General features: G+C 38.3%; 1 protein-coding gene across 1 annotated transcript in view; it reads left to right on the top strand.

The window, feature by feature from the left end:
- LOC120579526 (uncharacterized) overlaps positions 1-13,136 on the top strand; it is a 28,022-nt gene extending 14,886 nt beyond the window's left edge. The window contains exon 6 of the mRNA XM_039831943.1: positions 13,039-13,136. Within this exon, the coding sequence (XP_039687877.1) occupies positions 13,039-13,136 (98 nt within the window). The remainder of the gene's footprint in view (positions 1-13,038) is intronic.
- The last annotated feature ends 295 nt before the right edge of the window (positions 13,137-13,431 follow it).

The following is a 13,431-nucleotide window of genomic DNA, read 5'->3' as shown; positions in this document are numbered from 1 at the left end:
TTCCGAGTAATATACCTTGTTGCTTAAGTATCTTGTTTTTTCAAAATAACAATCCTCTCGCTCTGCCCAAAGCGAGAGTGATATTTTCTGTAAGGGCATGTTTGTTTCGGCATTGCCGTTGATTAATAAAAAAAATTGTCGTTTCTTTCACGACTGCTATTTTTAGTGCTTTTTTTCCTTGGAAATAATGGTAATGCCAGAAAAAACCAAAACATCTGTATTTTCTTATTAATTTCAAAAATCTGCATAAAAAAACCTCTTTCTAAAATCATCCAACCATTTTACGCAGATTGAACTATAATGAACCCGTTGGGCACAGTAACCCTGCATTCCCTCTGAATTTTGAATTCCCAGTGTATAAGGCCGAAGATGAGGAAGGTGATGACATACCATATGATATCACTCGGCTACTTGAGCAAGAAAAGAAAGCCATTCAGCCTCACCAGGAAGAGATTGAGCTTATCAACATAGGTACCGAGGAGAACAAGCGAGAAATCAAGATCGGTGCTGCTCTAGAGGAAGGGGTTAAAAAGAAGATCATCCAGCTCCTCCGGGAATATCCGGATATTTTTGCATGGTCGTATGAAGATATGCCAGGTCTAGATCCTAAGATTGTAGAGCATCGGATCCCCACAAAGCTTGAATGTCCTCCCGTTAGGCAGAAATTGAGAAGGACTCATCCAGATATGGCTCTCAAGATTAAGAGCGAGGTTCAAAAACAGATTGATGCGGGTTTCCTCATGACAGTTGAGTACCCTGAATGGGTTGCCAATATTGTACCTGTGCCAAAGAAGGATGGTAAAGTCCGGATGTGTGTTTACTTCAGAGACCTGAACAAAGCCAGTCCAAAAGACAACTTCCCATTACCTCATATTGATGTGCTTGTTGACAATACTGCTCAGTCCAAGGTGTTCTCCTTCATGGATGGTTTCTCCGGTTACAATCAGATCAAAATGTCCCCTGAAGATAGAGAAAAGACGTCTTTTATCACTCCGTGGGGTACTTTCTGCTACAAAGTGATGCCATTCGGCTTAGTGAACGCTGGTGCTACCTACCAAAGAGGGATGACTACTCTGTTTCATGACATGATTCACAAAGAAGTCGAGGTGTATGTGGACGACATGATTGTAAAGTCAACAGATGAGGAGCAACATGTTGAATATCTGACAAAGATGTTCGAAAGGTTGAGAAAGTACAAGCTTCGATTGAATCCTAATAAATGTACATTCGGCGTCAGATCCGGAAAGTTATTAGGCTTCATTGTCAGCCAAAAGGGCATTGAAGTCGATCCTGATAAAGTCCGGGCCATCCGAGAAATGCCAGCTCCACAGACCGAGAAGCAAGTCAGAGGTTTCCTCGGACGTTTGAATTACATCTCCCGATTCATATCTCATATGACCGCAACCTGCGGGCCGATCTTCAAGCTACTCAGAAAGAATCAGCCTATTGTATGGAATGATGAATGCCAAGAAGCTTTTGATAGCATCAAAAATTACCTACTGGAACCACCTATCCTTTTCCCACCCGTGGAAGGAAGGCCTCTGATTATGTATTTGACAGTATTTGATGAATCCATGGGATGCGTACTTGGTCAACAAGATGAGACTGGAAAGAAAGAACATGCTATCTACTATCTAAGCAAGAAGTTCACCGATTGTGAAACTCGGTATACAATGCTTGAGAAGACTTGTTGTGCTCTGGCCTGGGCCGCTAAGCGCCTGCGTCATTATTTGGTGAATCATACAACTTGGTTGATATCCAGAATGGATCCGATAAAGTATATCTTTGAGAAAGCTGCTGTTACCGGGAAGATTGCACGCTGGCAGATGCTTTTGTCTGAATATGATATTGTGTTCAAAACTCAAAAGGCAATCAAAGGTAGCATTCTTGCCGATCATCTTGCTTACCAACCTCTTGATGATTATCAACCAATTGAGTTCGATTTCCCCGATGAAGAGATCATGTATTTGAAATCAAAAGACTGCGAAGAACCGTTGATTGATGAAGGTCCAGATCCCAATAGCAAGTGGGGTTTAGTCTTTGATGGTGCTGTCAATGCTTATGGTAAAGGAATTGGGGCAATCATTGTATCCCCGCAGGGGCATCACATTCCTTTTACCGCCCGGATTCTGTTCGAATGTACAAACAATATGGCTGAGTATGAAGCATGTATCTTTGGGATCGAGGAAGCAATTGACATGAGAATCAAACACCTCGACATCTATGGAGATTCTGCACTCGTCATCAACCAGATAAAGGGTGAATGGGAGACCCACCATGCTAAGTTGATTCCTTATCGTGATTATGCGAGACGTTTGCTGACATATTTTACAAAGGTTGAGCTGCACCATATTCCTCGTGATGAGAACCAAATGGCTGATGCTCTTGCTACTCTATCCTCCATGTTTCGAGTAAACCATTGGAATGATGTGCCAATAATCAAAGTGCAACGCCTTGAAAGACCTTCACATGTGTTCGCTATTGGGGATGTGATCGATCAGGCTGGTGAAAATGTGGTTGACAATAAACCCTGGTACTACGACATCAAACAGTTCTTGCTGAGCCGTGAGTATCCGCCAGGTGCTTCCAACCAAGATAAGAAGACCTTGAGAAGATTGGCCAGTAGATTCCTGTTAGATGGAGATATTCTGTACAAGAGAAATTATGACATGGTATTGTTAAGATGTGTTGATGAACACGAAGCGGAGCAGTTAATGCATGATGTACATGACGGTACCTTCGGGACCCATGCTACAGGGCATACTATGTCAAGAAAGTTGTTACGAGCAGGTTACTACTGGATGACCATGGAGCATGATTGCTACCAGCACGCCAGAAAGTGCCACAAATGTCAAATCTATGCTGATAAGATTCATGTGCCTCCGCACGCTCTCAATGCTATCTCCTCCCCATGGCCATTTTCAATGTGGGGCATCGACATGATTGGAAGAATTGAACCGAAGGCTTCAAATGGTCATCGTTTCATCTTAGTGGCAATTGACTACTTCACCAAGTGGGTTGAAGCAGCATCTTATACCAATGTGACCAAGCAAGTGGTAGCTAAGTTCATCAGGAACAACATCATCTGTCGATATGGTGTTCCCAGCAAGATTATTACCAACAATGGTACCAACCTGAATAACAATGTGGTGCAAGCTCTTTGTGAAGAATTCAAAATTGAGCATCATAACTCTTCTCCCTATAGACCTTAGATGAATGGTGCTGTTGAGGCCGCCAACAAGAATATCAAGAGGATTGTCCAGAAGATGGTAACCACTTACAAGGACTGGCATGAGATGTTACCCTATGCTTTGCATGGCTACCGTACTACCGTGCGCAGTTCAACCGGGGCAACCCCTTTCTCTCTTGTATATGGTATGGAAGCAGTTCTTCCTTTGGAAGTGGAGATCCCATCTCTCCGTGTGATCATGGAAGCAGAGTTATCCGAGGCTGAATGGTGCCAAAGCCGGTATGATCAGTTGAATCTGGTGGAGGAAAAGCGTATGGATGCCATGGCTCGTGGACAGTCATATCAAGCAAGAATGAAGACTGCCTTTGACAAGAAAGTCCATCCTCGAGAATTCAAGATAGGGGAACTTGTATTGAAAAGGAGGATAAGCCAGCAACCCGATCCAAAGGGCAAGTGGACGCCTAACTATGAAGGTCCTTATGTTGTCAAGAAGGCCTTCTCCGGTGGTGCTTTAATCCTTACACACATGGATGGTGTAGAACTTCCAAATCCAGTGAATGCCGATATAGTCAAGAAATACTTTGCCTAGAAATATGAAAAGAACAGCGTGGTAGGTCGAAAACCCGAAAGGGCGGCCTAGGCAAAAATGCGCTTCCCGGTGGATCGAAAACCCGAAAGGGCGGTCCAGGCAAAAATAAGGGACAAAAAGTATATATATAAAAGCTCGCTGAGATTGAACGCAACTCAGGCAAGAATGAGCGTCTCGATGAGCCGAAAACCCGGAAGGGCGGTTCATGCAAAAATGAGATTGAAACAAAAGGCAAGTAACTATATCTGGCCAACCACCGTCCCCCTTGGGGCATCTGCAGCTGTTAATGACCATCTTCATCAAAAGCTCCTATGCTTGCGAATTCAAAGTTTCTAGGAAATGTAATGATTGCTGTGTTCAATGTACCACCAACCAATAAAATTACCATTTTCCAAGCTTTGTAAATCCGTGGAGTCACGCCTTCGGCTGACCACCACTCTTATACGTCAATTTGAGCCTGTGCTTTTGTTTGAAACTCTACTTTCTTTTTACTTTCAAAGTTATGTTCAAAAACATTTTCCTTCTATTTTTTAATAATGACAAATGCTTGAAACAAACATCTTGAAAATTGAAAAGTTTTTTTGAAAGCAAACCTGAGCAACAGGGTACATTCAAACGAAACATGCATGAGCGAGTGTGTGTTGGTGTCTATTTCAATATATGTTACAAACAGGTTCTCCTCCAGGATAGTCTGTGGTCAATGGCAAGAATGAAAAAACAGAATGAAAACGCATGCAAATGAATAGGCTCGCTAAGTTGAAAACCCGGAAGGGCGGCTTAGGCAAAAATAAGCACCCCGCTGGATTGACAACCCGAAAGGGCAGTTCAGGAAAAAATGGGGCAATGAAAAGAATTTATTTCCCCGGTGGATCGAAAACCCAAAAGGGCGATCCAGGAAAAAATGGGATGCAAAAAAAAAAAAAAAAGTGAATGAAAATTGAAAAAATAACATGCAAGAAGCATTGACCACAGATGCGACATCCACGATACATCCGGCACTGAAATGCCCAGCAATGACGGCACTATCCCCAGTAGAGTCTTCCGAGATTCTATCCCCAGCAAGTTGCATAACTACCTGCCCTCAGCCATGGTTCCGATACGTCTCCCAACGACGTCATCTCCAAAGAGGATTTCCAGGAATGTGTAATATAGCACGAGCCACTGCGTGCCCAATACTCTAGTGTCTTGTTTGTCTCTGCTGAATTGTGCCTACAAATCGCCAATAGTCATGCATTACAAACATTCATACATGCATAATCATGCATATTACGTGCCCATGCATTTAATGAAACTGTCATATCATTCATGCATGTTGCATTTCCAATGTCAACATCAGTCTCAATTCAATACTCATGTCAGGTTCTCTGTCAAAACCTTGTGAGCCAATAATATTGGTCAATTTCTACCTTTCAAATCAAATCGACGTCAAGTCAATCTCAATCTATATCTTGTCAAAATAAGAAAAGAAATCCCCAGTGAATATGTTTCTGTTTGGTCAAGTAACCAGTTCGCCTCCAAGAATGACTTGCACCCGTTTACTTTTCAATGTTATCGGTCGAGTTACCAGTTCGAATCCAAGAACAGCTCGTACCTGTCTATGTTTCTATGATTTTGGTCAAGTGGCTAGTTCAAGTCCAAGAACAGCTTGTACCCGTCTATCTGTTTCTGTTCGGTCAAGTGGCTAGCTCAATCCAAGAGCAGCTTGCGCCTGTCTATTTGTCTTTGTCTCCGGTGGAGTAACCAGTTCGCATCCAAGAACAAGCTCGCACCTGTCTATTTGCCTTTGCTTTCAGTCGAGTGACCAGTTCGAATCAAGAACAACTCGTACCTGTCTACCTTCTCTATGTCCCCGGTCGAGTGACCAGTTCGAATCCAAGAACAACTCGCACCTGTTTGTCCGCTTTTATTCCCGGTCAAGTGCCCAGCTCAATCCAAGAGCAGCTTGTACCCGTCAATTTGCTTCTAGTTTCCTGTCTACCCTGTTATCTGTTATCTTGTCAATGTCTATCAGTCCCGCAATGGATATGACATCTTTTGTTAGTTCCAGCTCTCGTTTGTCTCGCATTCATAATCCAAATGTTGCATGGCATTCATGATATTTGAAAATGAACGAGCGTATTTTTACGTCCAAACACAGTGCAAATGTTAATATTTAAGTATCTTCGTCCCGTCAAGCCAAAGACTCCGTCTCTTGACCCTCCGGACAAAGAAACTTAAATAGGGGCAGCTGTTGTACCCTGATTTTGGACCTAAAAATACTCGTTCAAATTTCTTTTCTAACACTGATACTTGTCAATTCGCTGTTGTTTTACTCTGAATCTTTGCTCTCTTTTCATCTGCATATTTTACTATCTCTGTCTCAAAGTACGTTCAAGCTCGATTTTCTTCCATAAAATTATTCAAAATGTCTTTTCTTGCATTACAAGTCATTTAAGAAGTCTCAGAAACATCGCATTACTTTTCTTGCGCTTTATTTCAAAAAAATCATACGAAAGTGTATTTTGGTCATTTCCTGCAGTGGAACCCATTTTAGTCCCTGTGTTTGCCTCTGAGTCTTTCCAACTGGTCTGTACAAATCATTGTTGAGTCTTTGTTTAAAAATCATTTCAAAAATTGCATTTGAGTCAGTTTGGGTCAGTTTAGTCCCTAGGGGCATTTTGGTCTTTTCCTGTCAAAATTTCGGCAGGGAGGTATTGTAAAATACCTCATGTCAGTAATTGGTTCGTTTTAGTCCTTTTGTTGATTTTATTTTTTGTTTCACTTTACGTTTTTCTCAAATTACCAATTTTAATCCAATTTTATTTTAATTTGCATTTTAGTCCAAAACTTTTTTTTAATTGCATTTAGATCTTTTTTAATTGCAGTCCGGTCCGCAAGTTTTATATTTTGCAGGAAGGTCCTTGAATCAAACACAGTGCAAGTCCAGGTGTCATCACCCCATTGGGTCTCAAGTACACATGTCAGCTATAAATACAACACAGTGTCAGAATTTCCAGAAGGGTTCCATTAATCACACGCCACCTCAACAAACAGAGAACACTTTCTCTCTCTTGGCAGTTACAGATCAAAACAGAAAAAATCACAAGAACAATCACATAAACCCTAGATTTCCAAATTCATCAAATTCATCTTTTTTTCCTGTGATTCTCAGAGATTCTATACGAATCATCATCATCGAATCAAATCCTTCGCAATTCCAGTGCGAATTCATCACCATTGGCGACGAATTCAAGCACGATCACGAAGGATTCGAAAGCTTGAGAAGAAGAGAAAAAGAAGCAGAATCTGAACCGGTGAAGAAGAAGAAGGAACAGCACCGGTTTATTTCCGGTCCAGCAACCAAATCAACAACACAGAAAACGAAGAATCAAGTGTTTCCGAAGAAATTCAACAAAATCTCCAAGCAAAATCTCAGGTAACACTAAAACCGAACCTTTCTTGCTTGAAAATATCAACAAACACGAATCAAATATAGATCTGCAAAGTTCCAAAGCTTTCATTCAACAAAAAAAACTAAAAAGAATCAAGAAAAATCTTTTTCAAAACCGTGAATAAAAGTGTAGATCTACAAAGATTTAAGCCTTGTACGAAAAAATCAGTGCCGGATTCGTGTTTAGAACGAAAAAGGATTTCCAAAAGTGTAAAAAAATTTGAAAACGGAGAAGGTTGTTCAACTTCCGGCGGCGGCGCCGCCACCCTTGGGGCGGCCGGCCACCACGCCGGAGGAACAAGTTTCCCCGGAGAAGATGAAGATCATCTTCATTTCCAGGAATCCGGCGAGGAAGAGAGGAGAGAGATGAGAGCTTCTCTCACTAGGTTTAGGTTAGAGAGAGAGAGAACAAAGAAAAATAAAAAAAACCGGTGTAAGCATGTATATATAAGCCAGTGAACCGGACCGGTCCAAGACCGGTCCAATCCCCTTCATTCCTGGCCGTTGGATCTAGGGTTTCCCTCCCTGGATCAATCCAACGCTCCCTGTGAATCCGGATCCCTTGGTTTTGGTTCGGGCCTTTCTTTTTTCGTTTTTGCTATTTTCTTGCTATCTGCACCCTGCTTTTTTGCTAATTGAACCTCGGTGTGCTCAATTTTTTTTTCTAAAAATTCCTAAAAAATTGTTATATGTTTCTTGATACATTTGTGATTTTTTTTTTTTTAAGGGTTTAAAAATGATAAAAATGTGTGTGATATTTTTCTTGATCAATTTGTGTTTTGGATATAAGTTTGTGCATTTTTTGTGGTATATTTCTCATAAAATGTTGGCATGTGATGTGGATGATTGGTGTGCAATTTCATGGTGAATGTGTTACTGATCATATGTGTGTTTTGCTGATTGTGGATGTAGATTTTCATTTCTTTCTTGTTTTGCAAGTAATGTGTGTTTTTATCAAGAAATAAAGTACAAAGTATCTTTAAAAATGTGTCATAATTCTTGGCTTGAATGTGTCCTATTTGTTCTCACATTATAGTTCAAAATCAAACCCCTTTAACATTGCTATGATGGGAGGATTATAGGTCATGTGCATGTCTAAGTGTTATAACCAATTTTAGGTATGTTTTGCCATTTTATTTCATTTCATTGCTCTTTTTTTTTTTCTTGCTATTCTATTCAATTTTGTTTACCTTTTTACCGTTTTTATGCCTGATGATACTAACCATTTCATTTCACATTTCATCCATCTCATAGTTTAGGCATTATTTTTTCTATTCATTTCTATATCAAATGGGTTTGTAATAATTTTAGGTAGATTAGTTTCCTTTTAATTCCTTGCAAGACCATAGCATGTATTTAGGACTCAATGTAAAGGACTATGGACACTATAAGTCATGTACGCCGACACGAGCACCGACACATGCACACACCCCACATGGATATTCTAGATGCATGATTAGGGAATGTATGTTTAGATGTATGCTTAGGTTTTACAACGCTTAGACAAAAATCCTTTTCCAAAAAAAATGTGAATAACCTCACTTGAAAACCTTTTTTCTAAAATAGGAGTCAAAACTCCTCATTTTCCTTTTGTTTTCTTAAGTAAAAAACCTAATAAATTTTGGCTTAATTGCACTTTTCCCCCCTATCTTTTGCCAATTGTGCGATTTTGCACCCCCTCTTTTTTTTTGAGCGATTTTGCACCCCATCTTTTTGCCCCCTTTCTGATTTTTCACCCCATCTTTGTGTTCAATTGCACTTTTGCCCCTTATCTTTTTGTTAATTGTGCGATTTTGCACCCTCACTTATATTTTTTGAGCGATTTTGCACCCTATCTTTTGCCCCTTTTCCCCTCTTTTAATGATGATTTTGAACAAAACACAGTTGGCAAAAGATAGGGTGCAAAATCGCTCAAAAAAAAAGAGGGGGTGCAAAATCGCACAATTAACAAAAGATAGGGGGGAAAAGTGCAATTAAGCCATAAATTTTAATCATACTTAGACTTTATTTTGCAAAATAACTACTTCCACCTCACATTTTCCAAATCTCATGCCCTTGAGGCCTCTCATTTCCATTCATCAAAATTCCTTTTTCAAACTTAAAATCAACCAACAAAAAACAAAAATAATTTTCGAGAATGAACTACGTTTGGTTTTGATCCCTTAAAAGGGTACGTAGGCAATGAGTTAAAACTCCTCCAAGCCAAGTAAAATAAAATCTCAATCATCTTCTTTCCCCATTCTTCACTCAAATAAAACCTTTTTTTATAAGTAGGCAATAAAAAAAATAAAGCGTAGAAATAAACTTAGGAGAACGGTTCTTATGGAATACCATAATCGTTCCGGGTGCCTAACACTTTCCCGTAGCGAAAACGACCCCCGAACTTAGACTCTAAGGGTTTTTTCTCAATTTTGCCCTTCCCAAGAAAAAATAGAGAATATCAAAGATTGAAAGGTTCAAGCCTAATTAATGACTTGACACCCGAAAATCGCGATAACATTCGTCTTTACCTAATTCACGGTAATAGGCATGACTTCTTTCCTTGTATATTCGTCTTTACCTAATTCACGGTAATAGGCATGATTTACTTTGTTGCATATTCGTCTTTACCTAATTCACGGTATTAGGCATGATCTTTTCCTTGCATATTCGTCTTTACCTAATTCACGGTAATAGGCATGATTTACTTTCTTGCATATTCGTCTTTACCTAATTCACGGTAATAGGCATGATTTACTTTGTTGCATATTCGTCTTTACCTAATTCACGGTAATAGGCATGACTTCTTTCCTTGTATATTCGTCTTTACCTAATTCACGGTAATAGGCTTGATTTACTTTGTTGCATATTCGTCTTTACCTAATTCACGGTAATAGGCATGATTTACTTTCTTGCATATTCGTCTTTACCTAATTCACGGTATTAGGCATGATTTCTTTTGCATATTCGTCTTTACCTAATTCACGGTATTAAGCATGATTTCTTTTGCATATTCGTCTTTACCTAATTCACGGTAATAGGCATGATTTCTTTTGTGTATTCGTCTTTACCTAATTCACGGTAATAGGCATGATTATTTCCTCCAGGGTCGTCTTTACCAATTCTAAAGGTAATAGACATATGTTTATCTTTCTTGTGATGTCATCTTTACCAATTCTAAAGGTAATAGACATATGTTTATCTTTCTTGTGATGTCATCTTTATCAATTCTAGAGGTAATGGACATGTGTTTACTTTCTTGTAATGTCGTCTTTACCAATTTAAAGGTAATATGCAGTTTTTTCTTTCTCCCCAGTGATACTGGTCATTTTGGTCCTCAGTCATTCTATTTTTGTCGGTGTTGCATTCATAATTGCATCGCATGCATTCATATCATTATGCTCATGAGCGTTGCATTCTTAGCATTCCAACCGGTCAAAATTGGTGTACTTAATATTTAAGTCTCTTCGACCTGTTGATTTAAAAGTTTCTTTTTAAATCTCCGTGACGAAGAAACTTAAATAGGGGCATCTGTCATACCCCAAATTTTGACCACTTTTTCTATTTTTATCAAATTTTATTCGTATTTTTAAAACCAGAATTTTCGTTATTTTAGACGAAATTTCGACAGAAAGGTATTTTAAAATACCTCATATTTGGTTCCGAATCGGGCCATTTTCTCTCAATTCTCATTTTTATTTAGTTTCCATCTTTTATTAACCTTAAATTCATTTTTAACCTTTATTTTATCTTATTTATTTTTAGTCCTTTTATTTTATTTTTAATGCCAAAATTTTGTCTGATAATATCCAAACACACAGCTCACACACAGCTCATTCACAGCCTGTCGTGTTCCCTATATCCAAACCAAGGTAATTTTTGTTGCTGCTTTAAGAAACTCCACATCTCAATCCAGCTATATATATACAACACACCAAACCAGCCAAAAAGAACGACTTGGCCCCACACACACGAGAAGAAAAAACAATTTTCCAACTTGCAAAAACACAAAAAGAAAACAGTTTTCCAGCCAACACAAGCAGGCCGAAAATACACCAAAAGAACATAAATCAAAACATTAACAACATAACTCATCTTTCCAGTATTTTCCAGTCACAATAACCCCAAATCGGTTCCCATCAAAACCGATCCCAATCCAAACAATATCATCACACAAACCATCATAAATCATAACCCTAGCGCAACAGATCATCAAATCCAAACCAGATCTACCAAAAGGTAGTATATTTTTTCTCTTTAGATCTAGGTCAAACCGCTTAGTAAAAATAATTTTTGAGTTTAAAATCAGAAAGAGTGAGTGAAAAGAAGGAGAGAGGACGAAAAAAAATAAAAAAGGGAGAAGTTTTTAACTCCGGCGCGGTGGCGCCGCCGCGAAAACTCGCCGGCCACCGCGCCGGAATCACCTCCGACCACCATCTCTCCACCGGAGAAGATGAAGAAATTCTAGAGAGAAGGCAGAGCTTCTCTCTCTAGAAATAAGAGAAGAGAGAGAAAAACAATGAAAAATGACAATTTTTGTGACCCACAACCCTTATATACGTGTTCACTGGTTCAACCCATGGACCGACCCATAGAAACCGACCCGGTTCAGTTTTCTTAAGCCCAATTCTCTTTTCTAATTCCTGCACCCCCTTTTATTTCTTGCTTACCCCCCAGCATCTCCTTTTTTTTTTTTAATTTCTTTTTCATGCATTTTAATTTTCTCTCTATTCATCCAGAGTGCTCTGGTCCCCCGCATTTTTAATTTCTTTTTCATGCATTTTAATTTTCTCTCTATTAATCCAGAGTGCTCTGGTCCTATATTAATTGTTAATATTATTTCTTTTAATTTAAATTAATCCAGAGTGCTCTGGTCCTTCTTAATTAAATTAATCCAGAGTGCTCTGGTCCTTGTTAATTAAATTAATCCAGAGTGCTCTGGTCCTAAATTAATTTTTAATATTATATTTTTGTTCTCCAGAGTGTTCTGGTCCTATATACATATATATATTAAATGCTATTTATATTATTGAACTAACGCACTTTTATTTTATTGCTTTTTTAGTTTAATTTCATTATTAAAAAACAGCAAAAAGCATTCAAATATCAAAAAAATTACAAAAAAATATTTTCATAACAAACCTTGATTCTCAAATCAAGTGATCGTTATTTTTATTTTCTTTCTTAATCAAATTTCAAATCAATTCTAATTTTACTTCAAGTCTATTTCTTTCAATATAAAAAACACAAATCAATTCTCATTTGCCACTTGGCTTTTTTATTTCAAAACCTTTTTCAAAACTAATAAAAAACACTCAACAAATCAAACGTCAATTTCTACCCCGAACTACGAGGTTTTGATCCCTCACGGGTACGTAGGCAGAGGACCTTGTCCTTCCAAATCAATTAAAAAACAATTTTCTTTTTTTTCTTTTCAACTAAAAACAAATTTCTTTTTTCTTATCAACTAAAAACAATTTTCTTTTTTTTTCTTTTCAACTAAAATCAATTTTCTTTTTCGTTTTAACTCATCATCCAATTTTATTTTCATCTCTTCAAATAAGCAAAGCAATTTAGCACAAGATGAATTAGGTAAAAGGTTCCTACGGAGTACCGTAGACGCTTAGGGTGCTAACACCTTCCCTTCGCGTAACCAACCCCCGAATCCAAAGTCTTAAGGGTTTTTACTCATTTTTTCCCTCCCACGAATAAAAATTGAGAGTTCAAAGATTGACGATTCAAATCAATTAATGGTTTGATATCCGAAAATCACGAGCACATTTGGCATGATAAATTGTTCAATCTTTGGTTAGTATCTTGCATGTTTATCATGGATTGCTACATGAACAGATTCAGAATATTTTCCATCTTTGATATTCGTTCGTCTTCAGGAGGATATTGTTGATACTGTTGATATGATTCATACTCAACTTGATTGTAGAGGTTGAAACCATCATGATCAACCATGATTTCATTTATGTAGAGAATCTGAAACGGATATAACTAAGAAGAAATTTTTCTTTGTATGCAAAGAGGGGTTAGTACCAATAACTATACAAAAGAAAATATATTTACAGAGTATATACTGATGCTTAAAATGAAAAAATAGTTGCAATGTCTACAATATCTTAACGCCAGTCCCTGGAAGCGGCGCAATTTTGTTGTAGTATTTTTGCATCAAACAATTGTAAGTATTTATATCGTCTCCTCAGGGACTAGTGCGATATCGCGGACCGTTCGACA

The sequence above is a fragment of the Medicago truncatula genome, chromosome 3 (genome assembly GCF_003473485.1).
Source record: "Medicago truncatula cultivar Jemalong A17 chromosome 3, MtrunA17r5.0-ANR, whole genome shotgun sequence".
NCBI lineage: Eukaryota > Viridiplantae > Streptophyta > Magnoliopsida > Fabales > Fabaceae > Medicago > Medicago truncatula.
Note: the sequence above shows the minus strand (reverse complement) of the source record. Positions and strands in the feature narration are given on the sequence as shown.